The sequence below is a fragment of the Atheta coriaria genome, unplaced genomic scaffold, assembly GCF_025399875.1.
Source record: "Atheta coriaria isolate IRGN ID8LTWV9N9 unplaced genomic scaffold, Caltech_Dcor_3.1 hic_scaffold_1_pilon, whole genome shotgun sequence".
Classification (NCBI taxonomy): domain Eukaryota; kingdom Metazoa; phylum Arthropoda; class Insecta; order Coleoptera; family Staphylinidae; genus Dalotia; species Dalotia coriaria.
In genome coordinates this window covers 6,816,218-6,839,505 of record NW_027045443.1, presented here as the reverse complement: position 1 = coordinate 6,839,505, position 23,288 = coordinate 6,816,218, and the positions used below count along the sequence as shown (strand labels likewise).

Here is a 23,288-nt window from a genome sequence, read left to right as displayed (position 1 = left end):
GTAAACTTCTTTTGTGAAACTAATATCTATCATTTTTAGTTAATGTGTAATAAAAGTTTACCTACGATCCGGTCCGCATTTTTTGTACCATTAAACTTTTCGTGAAAAAACTCGTTCAACAGGAAGAATTAACAATCGCTACGTTTCACATTACTTTTTAATAAAAACATTTGTTTTTGTGCGAAAAACTAATTTTACCTCGCAATTATTGGGCGTACAAGTATTGTGTGTAAAATGAAATATATAGCCACGCGTTGTAAATGCAATTTTATACGATTGGCGTTGAATTTACGTGAAAATTCAACGTCAACTCAAATAGTTGACTGAAACATTGTAAGTAAATTACGTGTATATCACGTGTAAACAAGTGAATTGTGTATTAAGTGCATAAAATGTGACTTTTGGTCAAACAACGTGAAATATTGTGCACAGTTACAGGCGAGTTAAACATGGAAAGACTCAAAGTTCTTTGTACTTGCTATTATTTCTAAAATAGACATTTAATGTTAAAATATAAATTTAAATTGTTGTTTCGCAACAGAAAATTACCAGAAAATACCTACGAGAAGAAAATGATTTCAGGGTAGATTTTATATTTATAAATAATCATATTTTTTGTATAATAACAAAGTTTAGACAAATATATAATACACCTGGAATGACAACACACGCATGTGAAACCACAAAACTTGTATTTTACGCACTATCATAAAAACAGTTTTATGCCACTTATAAGTATGTTTTCAAAACATTATTTTTAGATTCAGATGCTAAGATCACTATATTTATGTTTTGTTGTTGAAGCTGACTTAAAATATTAATGACATTTTGTACTCTTGTACATCGCACTGCTGAAAATTTAATACGCGATTTCTAGCGAGTACTGCCATTAATTGGATTAAGTTCGAAAAGAAAACATAAGTTACCCGACACAATGCAGCTGCATTGTAGTGTTATCGGCGCACAATTTGTACGAGTGTTCCTGGTTGTGAATGATTGTGTCGGCTTTTGAACGTTCAAAAAGCGTCGTTTCATTGTTATCAATTTTCCTCCCAAAAGCGCGCGTTTCGATCCAAAACACAGTCATTACTGCATCCCGTGCTTCCAAAGCATCCAACTTTCCTTTCTACTCCGCTTGGGTCTCTACGGTGGTGGTGCAATGCGAGCATGCAGCGTGCGACCGCCGTAATCGGCTCCTTGGTGTGTGTGTGTGTGTGTGTGTGTGTGTGTCGTGCACGAAGCACGAGGCGCAGGGAACAAAACACGCTGGCCGCCGACCGAGAGCGACTGAGCGCGCGCCTGCATGCGGCAATGCACCATGCGAGCGAGTGTGTCGCCCTGCGCTAGGCGTGCAATGCCAGCGACTGCGACAGAACGATCGACCCGAGCGACCGCTCGACTGGGCTGGCCTCCGTCGAACGTGCGCCGCGCTTGCTGCTCTCCGCACGCAGCTCGGCGCTCGCCGCGAAGAGCGTCCGCTCTCGAACCTTCCTTTCCACTGCTTTCCACCCAAACAAATAAAACTCGTCGACGTTGCGTAGTTCGGTCGTGCCGCGGCAGTCAACTTAGTGCCGCGTATGGGATACATGAGGGTGCATCCCAGGCGCGCGTCGCGTTCGCTCTGTGCTTTTCGAGCCAGCCGATAAATAATCGTTAAAACAGAGACTTAGGTTAGTTGCGGGCCGACGTGGTGTTGCGGTTCGAGCATATGCGCGTTACTCGAAGTTTTCCGTTCTTCGAAACGCTTGCATGTCCGCTTATAAGCGCTCGCTTTGTTGTTTCCTATTAAATAAAAAGGGTGTGAGTGCGCGTTCACGTGGAAGTTGCAGGAAAGGCGCACATTGAAGATGTGCCGGCGAATTGCTTTTTGGATTGTGAGTGTTAAAAATAACCGTGATCAGTTTGCCATTATGTTCGACTTCTGGTTGCGTTAATGTGCTGCTGGATTTTACCCGCATTCACCACCAACTTGGGTCGGTCAACGAGGGCCAGTTCTTGGTAAATGAAGCAAGGTTTGTGAACAATACCACCGTACTCTATTCTCGGCAATATTTCGTGACATTCGTACGCATTACTGCGGAAAAAAAACCGCACAGTTGGGAAGCTTTTCCTGCGGACAGATGAGGAAGTTGTTTTATCTGCGCAATATTAACAACTTTATACAAAGTTGAATAACTGACAACAAACAAAGCGTTCTTTTAAAATTAAATTTATTTGCCGGTTCCTGGAAGCACTACTAAACGTGTAATTAACTTTTGCGTTTAATGTTTGTTGTTTTGAAACTGAGGAGTTGCACGGAGCTGAAACCCGATAAAATCAACGAAAACAACGTTAATTCGATTTACAAAAATAACCCAGACGGTAGTTTTTCTCCAAAGCTGCAGGAAACCCGTAAAATATCGAAAATTACATCAAAACGTTTGTATTTCGAACATTTGATCACGTAATTTATTGATAGTATGGTTAACATTTAGTGATTTCAAGTTTTTGCGCAGAACGAACGCAAAAATGGTGAAAATCGAGCCAAAACTTGGATGCGAAGCTCATCCTGCTGGGCCTCTATTTTACTGCTGCGCAGTTCTCCGTCGGAACGAAAGCGTGGGTCAGTTACGTTCACATAACATGGCTGAACCTTTCCTCGTTCGCTTTTCCGTCGTTGTCGACTGCGGGTTCCAGACAGCAGGAAATACATTTTCACATGTAAAAAATCTAATACCACACTTCTTTCTTTCGTCACGTACATACGACGCAGTTTCGATGATTGACAAGCACAAATACCTACTAATCCAAGAAAGAAGTTAATCATGATTCTCAATGAATATAAGCCTGAAAAAATCGTTGAATTATAGAATGATCGTACAAATAATAAAAAGCAAACATTTGCAGGCGGTCTAACAAAAAAAAAATAGACCGGCATATTTGTGTTCGCATAGTAAACGCTGCAATTATTACATAAACACTTAAATGCTTAATTATGAATCTTGCATATATCGATTTGTTTTTGAACAATAATCACTGTTTATTTACAAATAAATGCTCGAGTTAGCTCATTTACTATTTTTTAGTACGTTCATTCAATAAAACACAATTTCAACGGTATTACAACTCGAATAACTTTGATATTTACCAAATCAAATAAGATCATTACTGTGAGCAAGTAAACATAATGGTTATAGCAATGTAAAGTTTGCCTTTAACAACGTTGGACGTGTGTGAATAGATTTATGAAACGACGATTCCGCGCATGAGTTTTTAATTATTAAAAGCATTTTCATGAGTTTGAGCGCGAATAATGCCTGCGAAATGAAGCTAATATTCATCTGAATAAATATTGTGATTGAATTAAACAATTTCATGCATGTTTTTATCATTTCATCATGTGGACATGTGGTTGTCTGATTTATAATGAAAGAGAGTTTCATGTTTTATTTTGGTTTTTCTGTTTTTGCGCTTCAATGTGGAATGCGAATCGTAATGAAATTCGCACACGTAAATTCGCGATGAAAAGAAAAGGATGCCAATGTTTAGAAAAAACTGTGTTTACTGTATGCACGTAATGGATAATTATTACATGGTATTTATTTATTTTGTTAGGTAATTTTGAGAAAAGGAACTCCAGATGCAGACGATTTGCTTTGAAGTCGATGCGAGAGTGTGAATCGAGTTCGCTTACATTATCGATTAATACTCGTACAATTAAATGACGTTTAAACGCTCAAATTTTTACCGTGCAAACGGCATGTTTGTCAACATATGAGGCGTTGCCACTGATTTGGCATAAACAATAAAATAAAACGAGATAATGTATAAATGATGTCGATTTTGTCAAAGGAATAAAAGCTGCTCTCAAAGGGAGATAAAACATTTTTGGAGTGGAATTTTTTGGTGGCAGATTCAGCCGTTCCGGTTCCTCGGCTGGCTAGGCTTTTGCTTCGGGGTTCGTTTTCCAACACCGCGTGGGTGAATGAGTCGTGCGGGAGCGCCAAAGGGAGGCCTGGCCGAGGTCACGTCCCCGCCGCCCGCCGCACTGCATCGAACGCGCCGCCGGCCGCCTCCGCTGCCCCTTGCAGCTGCATTCGGCCGCGCCGCCCCGAGCTGAACCCTCCAATGCGTCTAATAATCGTACACGCACGCATCACGCCGGTGGCGGCGCGCGGCCAGAGCAGATTTGGATGCGTACCGCTTTACTGGAGCGCAATCGATCCTGCTGCCCTCACGAATGCACACAGTTATGACACGCCAAAGGATTGTTCAGTAAATTGATTCGTTTTTGTGCGCCGGATTTCATTCCGTGATTTTTACCTCTGTACTCTTTTTACTATCACACCGCAAATCCCAACGTAAACAAATGCGAACTTTTGTTTTACTGTCGCCATTTTCGACGTACTGTTTTCTTTCTACTCATTTTGATGCGTAACAATTGCGACTTTGTTGTTGTCTCCGTAGAAATATGATAACCATAATATTTAGCTTCACCGCGTATAAAAATGCGAATCTAGCACAAAAATGACCCGCATGGATATGGTAAACCCGCAATGCATAACAAGAACATTTCTAGAAATTTAAACCACCCAACAGTTTATGCGGCCGGCACGGCTCAAATGTCACACTGTTAAAGGAATAATGTTGCACTTTAGACATAAACTGGGAACACGTACTTCTTTGACTCCACTTTCACATTTATTCCGCATTTTACACACTGCGCGAATGCAGTTTCCGATTTTAACGTTTCTCGATAAAAACTCTAAAACAAAGCAATGTGCAACTGAGAGCTATCCAGGATATCCTTTTCATTGAGTGTGTCGTCTCATAATGAAGAGATTAATTATATCATCAAGAGGTTATTTCTGGTTGCTGTACCTTCAGTTATGCTGATTGGGATGTTTCTAGGACGGTGATATCGCTCGAAATTGGAAATAATTTAAAGGTGTTTGCGTGTGTGCTCAGGCAAGCTTTTTCTAATTACAAGCGCTTACGGTCAGCCGAGTGTTAAAGAGTCGAGACGCGACGTGGCCATTGGCTGAGCTGGAGTTAAACGTTCTATCTTCTTGAAAGCGATCTCGAGGCGTTCAAGCCGTCAGCTTTAAATGGAAGGCCCAGCTCACGAGCGTGTGCGATGCGGCGCTCCTCGTTGTCTCCTCGACTAGTTTCTCCCACATTCAGCTGTTTTGTGCTTCGAAGGGGTTGCATAGTCACGCATTTTTGGACCATCGCAACGCTGACTTCAGCGATCCAGTAAAGCGGAACACATTCCTTTTGAAGTATTCCTGGATGTTGAAAAATCTTCCAAGAGGAAGACGCGCTCCTATCGATACGATCAACTTTCGCGAAAGTTTGTAATATGGAGATGACTTCAAGAGTTAGTTACAAATACAACATGGGGAAGTGTCCAATTCTCCCTAGTATTCGTTCAGTTTGCATTGATCCCAGTGATCTTCTCTTCCATGATGATTTATAGATGTCGAGGATATTAGATTCAATTTCCGTTCGAAATTTTGTATGCAGTTCCACTCAAGGTACTGGTAACTGGTATTAGTTCACACTCTCCTAGACTTTGCACTGCAAAGCTCTCTAAGCTCTTGCTCTTGGAACCGGCTGGTAAACTACTCCCCTTCCCCAAATCTCATTCCAGTCGGCGACGGATGCATCGCGACGGCGACGATTCCTCTCGGCTCGAAAATATTTTCGTGACGTGCTCGACGCACAGATGGCCGAGACGCGGAATCGCGTTTCGGGCAGGTACAAAACCCAGCCCGCCACTCGAAGGACGGGATTGTGTAAACACCGGCCATCGGAATGACTAATTTATGCGGATAGTACTTTTCTATATCCAAACACGTTTTTTCCTTACCTGTCCACATTGGTGACACTTGTAGTTTATTTATTTGATTTCAATAACTTCCGGCCTCGAAAGTTACTACTATTACTAAAATTCAAACTGATTCTAAATTTGTAAGAATATCAGGAGTACTTCAATACAATTTATTAATATGTATTTCCAAATTTAATTTATGCTCTGCCAAAATATACCTTGACGAGCATGCAGACGATTAGCATGACAAACATTACTACAAACTGTAGTAAAGCTGAATTTTGCACGTGTTGATAAAAGAGACTTTGTTCTTATTCCTCTTCTTCAACTGTTTTCGCACCTTGCATTCTTTTTCTGATGTGCGGGGAATGACGGTAATGAAAAATGGTCACATGCGTACTGAATACGTCTATAGAGTGATGTATTATGTGTTTCAAAATCCGTTTTGGGGTTGACTTCACCGTAGTACAGCATATGCTAAGCGTTTCCAAAGATTCCTCGTCATCACCGAACGCGGAGTGATTATCGTACACACAATCGAAGTCATCATGATATCCTTCGCTGGTAGATGTTGGCCTGTGAGAATCAGCTGAAACCTTAGTTCTTACCTCATGAGAGGTGTTGGAACAGTTCCATTCATGTCCTGAGATGACAGGATCTTCGTTATATTCTGCGTATGTGTTTTCCGCCATTGAGGTAGGGGATGTGGAATGGCAGCTGACATCGTCACTGCTCCCCGCGATGGTCTGCAATCTCGTACTGGATGTACCGCGATTTCGAAAGAATACATTGTTTTTAGGGTGTGCACTTCGCGACAGAACACCTTTGCACTTGTCAGATTTAGTAATTTATCCATGTCCAAATCGGGCTGATCACCTTGGGCTTGCGCGCTGTCCACTTCGCAGATTTGTTCGGGTTTTCGGGAGTTTTCGGCGTAGTAAAAATACTGGTTTCGGATAAGCTGTTGTCTGTTTGGAAGTACTTGTCTTCCGGGGGTTTCCCAAATTAACAGCTTGTCGCCCTGACGGGAGTCCTGTGAATATACCGGCAATTCCACCTTATCCATTATTTTGGAATTGCTCAGTGTGTTTGGGCCTCGTGCTTTGTGTTTGTGGTCGCTTTCGAAACTACAGAATGGATGGTATTTTTCAAATGTGTCCTGGAGCGAATCTTCAAGTAGCTTACAGAATCCTTTGCATGGAGCCAGCAAACTATTCAGTATAGTTTGATGAGTGGATTAATCATTTGTCTTTTGGAGATCGCGGCACAAGTAAATTTATTTTCTATGATGTAAAAGCGCGCATCTTGTCAGAAACAGATAAAATATGTGACATTTTGCAAAGTTGTGTGTGCGTGTAGGCTGAAATTGCCTATGCGACCATAAATTTATTATGACAACAAAACTTTTAATCAAACTGCAGCCTTTTTCTACAGCCTACTATGTACGATTATACAAATAATATCGCATCAAAGAAACTCAAAGGGATTTTTTGTGAATGATTTTATAATGACTGGCGGCTTGATTGTCGACTTTATTGATCCCAATTAATTCCAATTTCGATTTTCAGCTGGATTGAGTTGTTAAGTTATGTTGGGCAGCCCGCCGGGCCGGGGGCCCGCTCATAGGGACTATGGCCTGTAGCGCCGCCGCCCATACAATCCGCCGCTAATTTCGCACCAGATGGTAAGTTATTCTTTTCTTTCTAACATCACTCCTTTTAATTTGTGTCAGGTTGACGACGGGTGACTCCAACCAACACACACTCATGTGCTAACATTGTCTTTTTGTTGGTATGATTTTAAAAGTAGGTTTTGTTATTTCTCTGCCTGCGTATTAGGGTTCTATTCGTTTCTGCCGGGTAGCCCGACGTTCGGTAGTGCCCTGTACTCCCACAGCTCGGCGATCGGACGTTTGGCGACCGCCACGATTCAGCCCACACCTGGCGCGGCATTCCATCCTGCTCACAAAGGTAGGAAAACCAATCAGTTTCAACATTCTGCGTATTGAGCAGTCGATCACTAGTTCCAAAGTGCACTTCAAAACAAGCGAAAGGATGTGATTACCCGCACATTGCGAGCCAGCAGCGCTTATGAAACATCGCAACATTTTTATGAGGCGAATCTTTTGTATACCCATTATTTCTTGCAAAATATCAACAAATATCTGAGATAGCTCATAGATGTGAATCAGTGTTATCGCTGTGGCACTGGCTGCGAATGCTCAATTGCTGCTCTATTTTGTAAACAACATTCCTGTGGTGCTGGATAAAAGTCTCAGTTAGGATTTGCCCTCCGCAGTTTCAGAGTCGTTGTTCGCATCGAGTGGTTATACATTCGGCGCTCCAACGCCTCCACCTGGTTCGCCGTACTCACCGGTGCCAGTAACGCACCTTGACGTGCTGACAAAGGGCTTCAACTCCAACATAATCATCCAACAGCCCGAATATCCGTCGACGCCGAAGAAGTTGCCCGATGAGACCGCGGCGTGCTGCAAGAAGAGTTGTTGCTCCTGCGTGCCCACTAGGTCGAAACATCTGAACACACCGTCAGGATGCAGCCGCACAAACCCGGTAAACTGGAACCTTGTGTCCATAAAGAAGGAACCGGGCGCGACACCTTGTCAGGTGGCCGAGGTCACAACCAGCGGCTCTCCTAACGTGCACGCGACCATCAAAGTTGAAGTGGCATCTCCAACTCAGAAGACGTGCGTCTCCAACGTGTGCCACGATCAGGTCCAGCACTGCGGCATCGGGTCGCTGCCGACGGTCGTGACTAGCAATGGTAACGTCCACTTCAGAACGCCGCTGGCAACAACGCCTAATTTTTGTGTTTTCTTTTGCTTCTTCTGGGCTTTCGACAGGTAACATCCCCGTAGGAATTGCAGTCGCACGACAACGCAAGCACCAGGAAGTCATTGCGTCGCCCTCGTTATCGCCAATGACGGCGCACGCGGGCCATCCGGGCCTGCTGACGACCATAAGTGCGGCGCAAATGAAAAATGTTACGCGCATCTCCGATCTGGGTGAGTGTGTTTGCCAGCGTGCTAGAATTGCTCGCTCGCCGCTTGGCGCGTTCATAGGCCGCGCGCTTGGAATTTATTGTCTGAACGCGAGCGCGTTTCTCGTGTGTTTGTAGATGCCGACATGGGTGCGACCAGCGGAACGGCGGGCGTTGTGGGAGGTGGTACGCTGCTGCAGTGCCCCCGGAGGAGCGCGGCGGCGGATTCGCCGGCTGGCCCGTAGGTGGCGCACACAACTCCGCCTTGGCTACTCCTACGCTTTGGCAGTATCCTGGTGAGCGTGCATTTTAATGTTCTCTAATTTCGTGACTCTCCTTTCACTCCTTTGCCGTTTTTATTTAGTTTCGATAGCGCTTTTTATTCACGCTCTCGCACTGGATGTGCGAGGTCTATGCCTACTTGTAAACAACTTAAATTACCAACTGCAAGAATATCCAAATCTGAAAATGTTGAATTGAAAAATTGCATTCAGTTGCGTAAAATTGCCGGGACACATCGTCGTTAATTATCATGCAAGACGCTGGGTTTATAATGTCATCAGCGGGCAATATTTTTAGATGTTTCTATAAATAAAAAGTCACACGATGAAAACGGCTGCGCCTACAAAAGCGCGTTTAATATGGTCCCTTAATTCAAATCGGAGTGGCTGCACTCCGCGAAGAAACTTACTCATTGAGCACGCAAGTGACGCTCACACGGGGCCTAACGTTCATGTACTTCATTTGAACTGATATTTGAGACTCGTGCAGCGAGTACGGTTTCGAATTGATGAAGCGTTCGCAGATGTTATCTAAGGACATGTTCAATGCCAACCGTCTCGATCTCATTTTTTCATCATATGAACCGATGATTTGATCTTTATCGTAAATTAGCATTAGCGTTCGTCTTGGGCGTAATGTAAATTGGTATTTTAGCACACTTGCCAATGGAACCATTGCTGCCCATGCCGATGCCACCCGTCGGATTTCAACTTGTTCGCGATCACAATACTGGCGGTTTACTTCTCTTACCAACCACAAGCGTCGGTAAGTCATTAGCTAGGAATTGCATCATTTGTACTCGACGATAGATGCGACCATTGAGAATGCATGCCTTGTGAACATTAACTCCTCGTGAGTTACTCACGCAGTTGTTTTCGCCAACAGAACAAGTTCAACAAGTCGTGTGGCCCAGTTACCATCATCCATCGTCGCACGTCCTGCTGCCGCCCACATTACCACCCCCGCCCTTGCAACTGCTAAGCTCTTCTTCGACTACCTGCAGTCTAGCACCACGTTGCATCAGCAGACGCATAGCGCACGCCTGCTCGCCGTCACGACGGACAAGCGTAAACTGCCGCTGCCGATTCCGACGACGACATTCATCAAAATCGAATCGGAGCTGAACCAGAACAAAGTGCAACAGACTGTAAGCTCGTTTGATAATAACACGGGTACGGTGTACACAGATCCTAATATGGGCCCATTGGTTACCACCCACGTTATCTACCAGCATCCTTCCAATCTGATCCTCTCTCAGAATACGGCCCCGGCTCCTGAAATTCATCCAACGGCCACGTGCAGGTCACAGGCGACGTCACCGGTAACCTGTCTCACACCTCCGCCGGACTTTACCCCGACGAGGAGGCGAGCGTCCAGGACGCAAGCAATCAAACTGAAGGGCCCGAATGTGAGGTGCAGGAGGAACTTCCTCCTTGCAAAGAGGAGGTTCAGGACCACCTCGTTGGCAAACTTTCCAATAGCGTACCTGATTTAAGTATACAAGAGCGGTTAGTACCTAATTTACCTAGAGTGGTTACATCTGAACCAGCAGCTGTCACACCTGCTATAGTACATGAAGCATTCACAACCAAACAGGAGAAGATGGATGAAGGGGAGGAGGATGAATCAAACACATTACCTCACGTTCAATCGAATGAGAACTCATTAGTGTCGACAGTGAAGTCTCTCATACCAATCACCAATGAACAATGCACTAAACCTATTCTTGATATCAAACGAGAGAAACAACCGGAGGGTGATGTGATGTCATCAAGTCCAGATTTGTCGGGATTGGAACTACTTTCCAACAGTATCGAGGAGTTTGAGAACTCCCAAAAGATAGAGCTCGATGCAGTAGCACCGGCATCAGTCAATATTCCCTGCTGTACAAAGTCGAATGATGAAGTCCTGGAGCGTATTGCTCAGATGACCTTGGCCGACAAACCCGGCCCGGCGAAAGACGAACTGGCCGGATTGGATCTGCTCTGTGCCCTGGCTGAACAGCGCATCATGGAGGAAGTTAACTCAACCGTTCAGCATGTCCGACATGTTAAGCGCGAAAATACCAAGTGTGAGAAACGCAAGCTAGAAGGCGATTACGAACTCGAGTGCGAAACAAAACCGAAACAAATGAACATTAGTGATATTCAGAGTGATGACAAGAAACGTGATAATAGTATTAAGTCATGTACGTGTAAGGAGGATTCTTATCGCACTTATAAAACCAAAGAATCAGAGGAGGAGGCCAAGAAGTTCTTAGCCAGCAGGTCGCAGGCGAGCTGCTGCAACAACGACTGGCCGTGCATGAACGCCATGGAGCTGGACATGCGGATGCGTCTCGCGGATCTCCAGCGCAAGTACAGGGAGAAGCAACGCGAGTTGAGTAAACTACGGCCCAAGAGGCACGAGCACAGGGAGCGATACAGGAACAAAAGAAGTCGCGCAAGAAGGCTATTATTTCCGATCGTAACACACCGCCTCCTCGACTGGACAAGATCAGTACTCCAGTGAGTCACACCAATAATAACGTATGCATGGAGTTGCTAAAACCACCGAAACTATGCGCGTATGGCAACCAGGAAAACAACGGCTTACAACAATGTCTAGTGCGTAAAATGTATAGTGATGATACAGAAATGGACTTGTCGTATAAATCTTCAAAAACGGAAGGTTGGCCGTCCGAAAAAGCTCATGTCTTCATCGGGTCTTCAGTCGGGCACGGAGACTATAGTAGCGAAGAAATTGAAGAAAGGTAACCTTGTGGGGTACCTATTGGCGGCCAAGGAGAAACTGATTCAGAACAATTCCGTCTATTCGGACCCACCACGATTTGTTGATGATACTTATAAACCTCGAAATAGGCATCAGAGAGTTATCACACCTACTCCAACAGATGATGCTTCTCATTCCCATGAGGAGGATACTGATATTGAAGTAGATGTGGAGGTAGTGGAGAAGGAGGATAAGAATTTACCAGAATGCGTTGATGTGGATGATTTTACAAATAATAAAGAAGACAGTGAGGAGGAAGAATCTCCTTTAACTGCGGAGCCTGCAAAAGACGTTCCAGCAGACACCACAACAGGTACTCAGTCTCACAATGGGAAAGAAATAAAAGTAGAGGAGCAAGAAGACGTTGAACCGGCTCCAGAAATTGACTGCAGGTGTCTTCTGACTACAAATCATTTGGAACAACCTAAATTAAGGGTTCTTACCGCGATGGGCGGGCTTTTCTACGCGGGGCGATTAAATGCTGTAGAACCTCCAGATGTATACTCCATCACTTTGATGGTGAGCGCGGAAATCGTCCGCATATTATGTCTAGAGAGGAAATTCTTCGTGATGCGGTGAGTACTTGAGTATTCACTTGATGTGTCTGAGCATGCAATTTGACGGTGTATTATTTGTTTTGTTTAGATTTTGGAGGTGCCGCCTACAAAAACAGAGGAACTTCCACCCGGAACTCGTCTCTGCGCATACTGGAGCCAACAGTACAGATGTCTGTATCCCGGTAGTGTGGCAGAACCTGAGGGTTCTGAGACGGATTTGAAATTTGTATCTGTCGAGTTTGACGATGGCGACAGTGGTCGCATCGCTATCGAAGACATTCGCCTTCTACCGGTTGATTATCCCATCATTGAATACGATCCGAATCCCTTATTGAGTCTGTCGAAAAACGACGACGCACCTCGACTGTTGAGGAGCGACGTGCGCCAGTGGTCCACAAATCCCCACACCACCGCCGCCGCCACCACCCGCAATTTTTCCGAAAGAATCGGAGATAGAACCTGACACTAAACTTGCGAAGAGCAATCAAGATTCCATTAACAAAGACCTGCAATCGTACAAAAGAGCGGCGGCGGCTAAAGAAGAAGAAGCGCAACAAGTTCAAGCAGAAGTTGCACGACGAGCGGAAGAAGCGCAAGAAGCATAAGTACCCAGAAGAGAACAGTAAACACCACAAACACCACAAGAAACATCACAAGCATAAAAACACCATCACAAAAGAGCACTCATGACAATGACACTTCTTCAGGCAAGAAAACGCGGCGGAAGAAGTGGAAGAGACTGAAGAGTATCAGACTGTCGTGTCTGAAGTGGATGCGGATGTTGACGAGGTGATTGTGGACGTAGAAGGCGGAGTAGATGCACCCGAAATTGAGGAGTGTACTGATCCCGTACCGAATGTCGAGGATGAAGTAACGATGGACGATATCCTGGAGGCGAAGGCACAGAAATCTAAAAAGTTTAGAGATCGCCAGGAATCGTGCGAATCGCGCAGCAAAATGAGCGCATTTCTGCCGGCACGACAGATGTGGGGATGGTCGGGCAAGGGGTACAAACGGCCGAGAACAAAAGGCAGATCTAGAAAGCAATTTTACAGGGCTATTCAAAGAGGCAAAGAGACTATTCAAGTAAGTTTTAGGAAGAATTTATTTGAAATACGATGTATTGTTGTGGTTGCGTTTATAGGTGGGCGATTCTGCCGTGTTTCTCTCCACGGGTCGGCCTGACCGGCCGTACATCGGGAAGATAGAAGCGATGTGGGAGTCCTGTGGGACTATGGTGGTGAAGGTCAAGTGGTTTTATCATCCTGAAGAGACCATAGGATGTCCGCAAGGTCTCAAATATCCAGTAAGGCTGTTGAAATGTGTTATTTCTTTCAGAAGATAAAAACTTTTATTTCTTGTATACCAGGGCGCGCTTTTGAGTCTCCCCACGTGGATGAGAACGACGTCCAAACAATTTCCCACAAATGCGAGGTGTTGCCTTTGCTAGACTACACCAACAAGCTGGGCGACAACCCCAAGCGCTACGCGACCATCTACGACAACAACGACATCTACTACCTGGCCGGGTATTACGACCCGACCTCGACAACGCTCAAGATGGAATCCGACATTCCCTACGACAAGACCAACGATGACTAAAGTTGGCACAGTGCAATTTCTAGACTAGCGTGGTGGTAGGTGTCTTGACGTAGAGCATCGAGAATATGACTAAATGATATCGGCCCGTTGATATACCGATCATTTCCGTGCAGTGATTTATGGTGCTATGTATTCAGACCGAATGCTCTAAGAATGTAAGATTTGATTTTACGCGTAGCGCGAGGTTGCCTCGTGTTTAATAAGCTATGTGTTTTACGTTAGAATACTATACGATTAAAATAGCCGGTGACATCCTTTGGTGAGGATTATTAGTCACGTTTCTCGAACGGCGCGAATTATTAAAGTTTTACGGAGAATTGAATTTATTTATAAAAGTATAAGAGAAATGTTTGTATTTATGTATTTCTATGTACTTATTAATGATTTATTAAGGAGCGGCAGCGCGATGAATAGATTTTCAAACAATATTCTTATAGTATACACCAAAATAAATATTTAGACAAACATGCTATATTGTACGACGATGTAAATGCGGGGAGTATTTGTAACTTTTCTGATCTATCATACTCAAAATGATGACTGCATGATGTGCGCCGTCACCCATTCGATGCGAGTTCAGTTACGCAGATAGAGAGTAACGATTCTATTTTTAAACTTTACCCAGAAAAGAATTGTATCAATAACATACTTACATTCTTACTTTAGAGTGCACCTAAGAAGCTAACGATAACAATAAATGTACCTAGTGAAGAATATCGAGTCATTTTGTCGACTATGAGCGAGGTGGATGGCAAAAGAAAAACGGTATCCATCTTTGATTTTCACACAAAAAAGTAAGCAATTGAGTGCTATAGGAATATCTAAAGTCTAAACAAATATTGATGATTTTCTAATGAGGAAACAAACGTTTGACAGATGCGATATGGAATTATCATACGATTATTCTTGTAACTATTGGACTGCAACAAAGGGTGCCTATGAAATATATATTTTAACTATTAGGGACGGAAGTGGACGACACAAATAATTAACGACGCCATGACATGTACCGCTTTTGCCAATCTGTCGTGTGGAAGTTGCGGACGCAGTTTACCTGATTGGATGTGGCATACCACATGCATTGCAATTAACAACCTGTCACTTAGCAGTATAATGACTAATCGAAGGTCGCCATGACAGTTATATATCACTTGGTCTTCGAGTGTGTTTGTTGCGCATCGTGCGAAGTGATCCAAATCAAACACATACGCTTAGTTTATATTATAACAAGAGAAGGAGGATTAAATTTTGTACAGCCAGACACCATATTTATTTTTAAGTACCTTACGTGTCCGATGGAAGGAAAGAGATTTTATGCGCTAATAAGTATTCGTTTGAGATTTCCACTTCGTGGATGTAGAAATGAAGGATTGGTCGAGTCCGCTTGATGCAACTATTAATGTCCACGCACGCAATCTTGTATCATGCCCTTTGTTACTCCGATTCTCTATGCGCCTAGATTTGATTAATGTGTAAACAAATAAAAGCAATTATTCACTTACGCTTGTGATGTAAAATATTTCCAAGACGTCAATATTTCTATGTTGACATCAATACGCTTACAATTTTCATGTTAGTGATGTAAGGTTTTACGTTTAGTGGAGTAGTACCATATTTTCGAATACATTCAGAGAGGAATCTCTGATGACAAAACTTTGGTGCAAACGACAAATGAGATAAATGTGTTAGCCGGGGAGGAGAGCGATATTTTGAGAACGTTTAATATTATATGGAGAGTATTTAAAACGTGTAAACATGTAAAGAAACCACTTAGATAGTGAGCATATTTATTACCGAGATGGTTTATTTCGATTTCACAATCAGTGTGTATAAATATTCAGACGATAAGACATGGCGTGTTTTCACACGAACGAAATTCAAGACAATATGGTGCTAAGCTATGCTTAAATTACATTTTAGTGATCACTCTATCTATGTACATACATTGTAATTACCTCTAGGTTAAAACTACAATCGTTTCTCCATTTATGTGTGCTTCATATAGTTTAAGCGGCATTTTGGATTATTGGCAGAGTGGGCGAAGCATTCGATTCCGAATATATCCCATTGTAGAAATAACTTGTGTAATAACGCCACTCTGGACGAAATCGGAACCTGACTTTTTACGTTAAATTTACTTTTATTGTGAAGTCCTCTTTTTGTTTGAAGTTAATACAAATAAACGGCAATACGTCTGTGAAATATTACATGAAGTTTATGTTTCCTTATTCGTATTCTCTTCAAGAATATAATAATAATATATAATAATTTATTAATATATTTGTAAAGAAAGTAGAAAATATATCAAATAAATGACAACGGTAACTTGATTAAATAAATTATTACTCTTTTTACAGTTTGAATCACGAAGTATCTATACTTCGTGGTTTGAATATTTGAATAAATGGCAGAGTTGCGAGTGTGGCGTTTTGGCGCTTTATGGGTAATTCAAATTTTGAGGTTAGAAGTGACCAAATCATGTTACCAGCGTAATTGTTCGATCGGCATAGCAAGAATGTGTGTTCTTCGATTGTAATCAAAGTCTGTGATCATGTTTCATCTCGATTTCAACGTTATCATTTCTAAACAATTGCACGTATGCTATTGTAAACATAGTAATTGATGCACTAGCGGCGTAGTTATAACCATGGTTCGCAGCGGGTAAGACGCTTGTTGTTTTGTATTTGCTTCTTCATTTTAATGCCAATGTTGCGTGTTTGCAGTCGTGATCGTAGTCGTTCGCCGGCGCGAAAGCGTAGAAGATCTCGGAGTCGTAATCGTGACAAGGATCGCTCTGGTAAATCACCGCGCAGTCGACGTTCCAAATCTCGCGAACGTTCCAGCAAGTCGAAGGAAAAACGCAGCAAAAGTCAAGAAAGGCGAAGCAAATCCAGGAGAAATCCAGCCGGTCTCGAGATCATCGTGATGAGCGCAAAGAAAGAAGGTCGTACAGCCATGAACGTGAAACTCACCGACGGTAAGGTTTCATCTTAATAATGGTTTCAAAATATAGAAAAAATCCTAATTGTTAAATTGGTGGTCTTTTATAGTGATGGACGCGATAAACGTAAGAAAGATAAACGAAGTCACAACAAGTCAAGATCACGGTCACCAAAGGAATCCAGAAAGGAGCATGAGCTGCCTTTTGATCCAGCCAACTTGGACAAGGAAGAAGAACAAAGGAAACTAGAGTTAGAGATGCAAAAACGGCGTGAACGTATTGAGCGCTGGCGCGCGGAGCGAAAGAAAAGGAGGAAGAGGAAGCTGCAGCAGGTGCGGCTCCAGCAGTTGTGATACCTGATTCGCAACAGCAAACTGCTAAGAAGTGGTCGCTTGAGGACGATTCCGAGGACGAAGATAAAGGTGAGAAGAGTGAAGGAAATGGAGATGTTGAGTCTATTGTTAACGAAGGCGGTGATGGCGAGACAAAATTGACGAAACCGAAGCGAAAGATTCGGAAATGACCGAAACTACGGAGCAAACCGTTGAAGAGCCAAATAATAAAGCATCAAAACCTTTAGTTGAGAAACCAGTCGAAGTCGAAGTATCTCAGGTTGACGTTGTGCCACAAACTGTTAATAGTATGGAAGAAGATGAGGATGTCGATCCGTTGGACGAGTTTATGAAGGGCGTTCATGAGGAAGTAATGCAAATTCATAAGTTTGGTCTGAAGAAGAATGACAAAGAGGGTGCGAAAGACACCAAGAAGATGGTGATAGTGACGGGCGTGGCGAAAGCGAGACAGGTGAAAACAAAGGAGAACTAATTGAACAGAATCAGGATGGGTTAGAGTATTCCTCCGAGGAAGAGTTGGAAGACTTGAAGGACACTGCGGCGAATATAGCCAACAAACAAAAGAAGGAACTCGCTAAAGTTGATCACACCGAAGTGGTGTACCCGCCATTCCGCAAGACATTCTATGTTGAAGTTCCGGAGATCGCAAAAATGACGCCGGATGAAGTGGAAGCGTACAAGGAAGAGATGGAAGGTATTCGGGTAAAAGGTAAGTGCTTTTCACGCTTAAAACTTCAAATATAAGCAGATTTTTAACTATTTGTGGTGTTGGCAGGCCGAGGTTGTCCGAAACCGATAAAAACATGGGCGCAATGCGGCGTCTCCACGAAAGAGCTGAACATTCTCAAGCGGCTCGGCTTCGAAAAGCCGACGCCCATCCAAACGCAAGCCATACCGGCGATTATGTCAGGTAGAGATCTCATTGGCATTGCAAAACAGGTAGCGGTAAAACACTTGCGTTTCTTTTACCGATGTTTAGGCACATTTTGGATCAACCACCGCTTGAAGAACTGGACGGGCCGATCACAATCATAATGACGCCGACGCGTGAGTTGTGCATTCAGATCGGGCGCGATATTAAGCGCTTCACAAAGAGCCTGAATCTGCATGCGGTTTGTGTTTACGGCGGCACTGGCATTTCGGAACAAATCGCTGAGCTGAAACGCGGCGCTGAGGTGATCGTGTGCACGCCGGGGCGCATGATCGACATGCTTGCTGCCAACAGTGGCAAGGTGACCAATCTGCGACGCGTCACTTATATTGTCCTCGATGAGGCCGATCGTATGTTTGACATGGGCTTTGAACCACAGGTAACTAATTTGATTTCCATTGTTTTGTGCGCTTTATTGCAAAACTTTGATTTTTCTGTAGGTAATGCGTATTATTGACAATGTCCGTCCGGATCGACAGACTGTAATGTTCAGCGCTACATTCCCGCGACAAATGGAAGCGTTAGCGCGGCGAATTCTTCAACGGCCGATTGAGATCCAGGTTGGGGTCGTTCCGTAGTGTGCAAGGAAGTGGAACAGCATGTTGTCATCATCGAAGAAGATCAGAAGTTCCTCAAACTTTTGGAATTGCTTGGCGTGTATCAAGAGCACGGTGCAATTATCGTTTTGTCGATAAACAAGAGAACGCCGATATCTTATTGAAGGACCTTATGAAAGCTTCCTATAGTTGTATGTCTCTGCACGGTGGTATTGATCAATTTGATCGCGACAGTACCATTGTTGACTTCAAAAGCGGCAAGGTTCGACTGTTAATTGCTACCTCTGTTGCTGCCCGTGGCTTGGACGTGAAGCAGTTGATTTTGGTGGTGAATTACGACTGCCCTAATCATTACGAAGATTATGTCCATCGCTGCGGGCGCACTGGACGCGCTGGGAACAAAGGCTTCGCGTACACATTCATAACTCCGGAGCAGGATCGTTACTCGGGAGACGTGGTGAAAGCGTTTGAGTTGGCAAATATACCGGTTCCAGAGCCGTTGCGTAACCTGTGGGAGAACTACAAGATTAAGCAGCAGGCGGAAGGCAAAAGGTGCACTCCGGTGGCGGTTTCAGCGGCAAAGGCTTTAAATTCGACGAGAATGAAGCGGCCGCGATGAACGAACGTAAGAAGTTCCAGAAAGCCGCTTTGGGACTTGCGGATTCCGATGATGAAGATTTAGAACACGATATTGATCAGCAGATCGAATCGATGTTTGCGACGAAACGCATCGTGAAGGAGATTAAAGCGCCACTGGGCGTAATTAACTCATCACAGATGATGCAGAACTCTGTCGTCGATAAATTAGAGCTGGCGAAGAAGCTTGCGTCGCGAATTAACCTGACCAAAAGTATGGCAGGCGACACTAAGTTTGCCACGCAGCAGGCCGCTGAATCGATCCTGAAGGGTAGCGGTAGTCATCCACTGATTACGGCGAAGACTGTCGCCGAACAATTAGCGGCGAAACTCAACACCAAGCTGAACTACCAGCCAAAGGATGATGACGAGCGCGGCGATGATGATTCGGAACAAACGTTTAGGAAATACGAGGAGGAACTGGAGATAAACGACTTCCCGCAACAGGCGAGATGGCGCGTTACGTCCAAGGAGGCATTAGCGCTGATCAGTGAATACTCTGAAGCGGGCATCACTGTGCGTGGCACATACGTGGCAACAGGCAAGGCGCCGCCTGAAGGCGAGCGCAAGTTATATCTTGCGATTGAGAGTACCAGCGACATTGCCGTCTCCAAGGCGAAAAGTGAGATCACGCGTCTTATCAAGGAGGAATTGCTCAAACTGCAAACGTCTGGGCATCACACATTCAATAAGGCTCGCTACAAAGTCGTCTGATGTGGTGATTGAGTGTACATGTATTTTATTTTTCTCTTTTTCCTCGATTTATTCTGTTTGTTAGTTATAAGATTCAGCACGTAAGTACACCGCTTACGTGGTGTTCAATAATTTCAAAGCCGTAGTTTAAAAGAATTGGGAAGATTTGCGGGTTATTAATTTGGTGCATTTTTTTTTGAAGTGACATTGTTACCAATACATACAAAAACAACGCAAAAGTAGCAAAGAAACATTTAATTTAACACACAAAAGGTAAATTCTTTTAAGTAATTTAAAGATTAAATTAAATTTGAGCAAGAAATGCAGTTTTTGTGTTTTTATTCCCTTTGAAACCAACCCTATTGACAAGTTAGGCTATTTGCCTAACAAATCGATGTGCAAAGATGCAATCAAAGTTGCCTAGCTAATTTGACAAATTCAAAAATACGTTGTCATCCCTCGTGGAAGGACAGAAGCAGGCGGCGGTTTGAAATTCATTTTTGATCAAGCAGTGCAATGGAACGGAACAATTTGGATCTTCTGGTGCCGTACGTTTGGCCTGAGCTCATAGGATACACCATTCCAAATACACCAACTGATAATGTCCAGCAGGAGACAAATCCAGGTATTTCGAATGCAACGGAAAATGTTGAAAATGTTGCGCCCTGGAACGCGCACAGTGAAGCGTCTCCTTCCACTGCGGAACACGTGCCAGCTCAACCGCGGCGTGTGCTTCAGCATCTAGATTTAAATGATCAGAACGTTTTAAATCGTAATCAGAACGCGCAGGGCTCCAATATCCAGCCAGGAAAGCGCCAAGTTATGCGTTTGCCTTGCACGTGCCTCGTGGGGCCAACAGGGCACATCTTGGAAATGGTGAGTCGATTTTTATTTCCTTTTCAAAAAAATTTTAAATATGATTTTATTCAAAAATTTCAAATCCGCATGTTGGCATTTCAGCTTATCACCCCAACTACCATGGAATTCTACTATACTAAAGTATACCAAGCATTCGAATGCTTGTACACCGTCCATCGCTGCTTTCAACTGATGCCCAGCTACCAGATGTACGATTTGGAGCTGACGAACGTATCCATCTACGAAATTAAGTTCCCTACGTTGTGCCCTACGCCGATGTCTACGTGCACAAGATCCTGCGCGCATTCAGATATCAAAGCGGCGAAGTGTGTCGCCGCCCGTTCAACTTCCAGATGCGTTTGTCTTCGGCGTCCAAACTGGACGTACTCATCAAGGTGTTCATTGGACCCCGCCTTGACGATGCTGGCCAACCGCTCACCTTCACCGATTCTGCCCGCTATTTTATCGAAGTGGATAGTTTTCACTACCGTCTTCATGTTGGATGGAACTTGGTCCATCGCTTGGCGCAACGCCATTTTGTTCAGTATTCCAAGAGGCGGAGTCCGGTACGTTTGACCCACGAAAACTTCCAGGTCTACTTCCACGTGAGCCACTATGTCCCCCCGAATGGTTTACGCGCACCGAAGAACTACAAGGGTGACTGCTACTTGTACCGTCCGAAGGGCTTTCCTTTCGATAGGGCTATCAACTGCGAGTGGATTTATTTGCAGAAGAATTCACAGTTGAAGCGAATTATTCTCAAGCATAACTGGTAAATGCAAAAATGCATTTATTAAGAACACTTTAAGGGCTATGCAATTGCCATTTACAATAATCGTATGGATTATTTAGTAGTCAAAAATTCGTTTCGTTCATTTATCGTATTGCTCTTAATTTGAATGCACTTAGCGGAATTATTTTTGTTTAGGAATTTAAGTTCTAATTTGATTAGAATACTACGATGATTTATGTACTAATTCAAAATTTTCTATGTTACAATAATTGTATTTTGGTGTTTAATAATTTAATAACTTATTTTATAACTTGATTGTGCCGGCTACAAATCGGAGCCTTTCGTGAACTTTTTCGCCTTTTTCGATTCCTTATTCGTAGGAGCGCAATAACACGCGTGATTTTGCGCATCCAGATAAAACTTGCAGCCAATGCTCGAGATTCCATCCGTTAGAAGTTGCGCAAACTTATTGCACACTAAAAATAAGAAAACATTTACAATCGGATTAGATAGACATTATTTTCATGTAGTAATCATGTATGAAAATTACCAATTCCCGGTTGTGCGCCTAAATTTTTACTGACGCCATCGCACTGATTGTTCAGGCACTGCTGAAACTTCCTATCACACTCCATCTTGCCACTGCCACACATATCATAGCAGATATCATGTGCATCACAGCATTTTGTCATTGCTGGCAGATACTCAGTGTTGATCTTCATCCCAATTGAGCCACAGCCATTTGCTGATGGCTTGTGGTTACGATTAGGCACTGGCATTACATCTACAAGCACCAATTTAAAAAATTACAATATTTAGCTGACAATTGATTACCAATATTGGGACACTGAAATATACACTCATCTTCCGATCCAGCACTGTTGAAAACATGTTTGAATTTATTAATGTCGTTGACGACGTCGTAGATGTTGTTGAATAAACCGCCGAAGAGAGAATCCGCAGATATAACCGCTTCACGAATGTTGTTCAGCAGGCCGGAGCCCCATCCCGAGTAAACGTAACCGAGAACGGTGAGAACATAGACGAAAATCTTCGCCCAAGGCAACTCCATGACAAAGTGATCAACTTGCAGCAACTGTTTAAACTTCCTAGTGGTACTTCTGAAGAATTAAAAGAAACTATTTATACGTTCCACGGTGATACATATGTGGACAGTACCTGGTGGAATTGCATTGGTGTATATTTATAGGCTTTCTTGTCGACGCGCTGTTCACACTTGCTAAAATTGCTCAAACTATGCAAGAAAAGCGAATTTATCTAACCTTAAATTCGTGTTGTAATATAAAAGAATTTGAATTGTTTATGCGCATTAATAATAATTGACTTTCTGAAAGTATGGAAAAGATATATTATGGTATAACTTTATAAACATTTATACTGCTTTGGCAATGTTGTTATTTTGTTACGTTTTATCAAAACATGTTTGTTTTCGTTTATTTGATATATATTTCTACTTACAAAATATTTGTGTTTGAACTAAATCGCAGTTGAGAGCAATATAAATAAGGTGTGACACACAATTAAATATTCTAACAAAACTAAT

At 43.3% G+C, this 23,288-nt stretch overlaps 2 protein-coding genes and 1 pseudogene across 3 annotated transcripts; 2 read left to right on the top strand and 1 right to left on the bottom strand.

Moving 5' to 3' along the window:
* Nucleotides 1–6,946: 6,946 nt before the first annotated feature.
* On the top strand, nt 6,947–20,455 carry LOC135793920 (uncharacterized; annotated as a pseudogene).
* Nucleotides 20,456–20,529: 74 nt separating this feature from the next.
* LOC135793373 (uncharacterized) lies at nt 20,530–21,877 on the top strand. Its single transcript, XM_065304314.1, has 2 exons — nt 20,530–21,009; nt 21,094–21,877. The coding sequence occupies exons 1-2, from the start codon at nt 20,650–20,652 to the stop codon at nt 21,565–21,567; spliced, it is 834 nt and encodes a 277-aa protein (XP_065160386.1). The 5' UTR covers nt 20,530–20,649; the 3' UTR covers nt 21,568–21,877.
* A 57-nt stretch (nt 21,878–21,934) lies between these two features.
* Nucleotides 21,935–23,220, bottom strand: GXIVsPLA2 (phospholipase A2 group XII). Of its 2 annotated transcripts, XM_065304335.1 has the most exons (5): nt 23,204–23,220; nt 22,904–23,072; nt 22,559–22,845; nt 22,275–22,508; nt 21,935–22,200 (listed from the first exon to the last, which is right to left on the bottom strand). In XM_065304335.1, exons 3-5 carry the CDS (start codon nt 22,794–22,796, stop codon nt 22,049–22,051), a joined length of 624 nt encoding a protein of 207 aa, XP_065160407.1. In that variant the 5' UTR covers nt 22,797–22,845; nt 22,904–23,072; nt 23,204–23,220; the 3' UTR covers nt 21,935–22,048. The 2 variants fall into 2 exon arrangements, with proteins under 2 accessions (XP_065160407.1, XP_065160397.1); XM_065304325.1 differs by lacking the exon at nt 23,204–23,220 and having other exon boundaries at nt 22,904–23,103.
* Between the last annotated feature and the right edge of the window lie 68 nt (nt 23,221–23,288).

Bases quoted from the DNA above. Each gene is read 5' to 3' on its own strand.
- GXIVsPLA2 (XM_065304335.1), bottom strand. From the start codon at position 22,796: ATGGAGTTGCCTTGGGCGAAGATTTTCGTCTATGTTCTCACCGTTCTC. The intron at 22,509-22,558 runs GTAATCAATTGT...TGGTGCTTGTAG, and splicing joins ATTTCAGTGTCCCAATATTG to ATGTAATGCCAGTGCCTAAT. The intron at 22,201-22,274 runs GTAATTTTCATA...TCTTATTTTTAG, and splicing joins AGGCGCACAACCGGGAATTG to TGTGCAATAAGTTTGCGCAA.
- LOC135793373 (XM_065304314.1), top strand. From the start codon at position 20,650: ATGGAACGGAACAATTTGGATCTTCTGGTGCCGTACGTTTGGCCTGAG. The intron at 21,010-21,093 runs GTGAGTCGATTT...TTGGCATTTCAG, and splicing joins CAGGGCACATCTTGGAAATG to CTTATCACCCCAACTACCAT.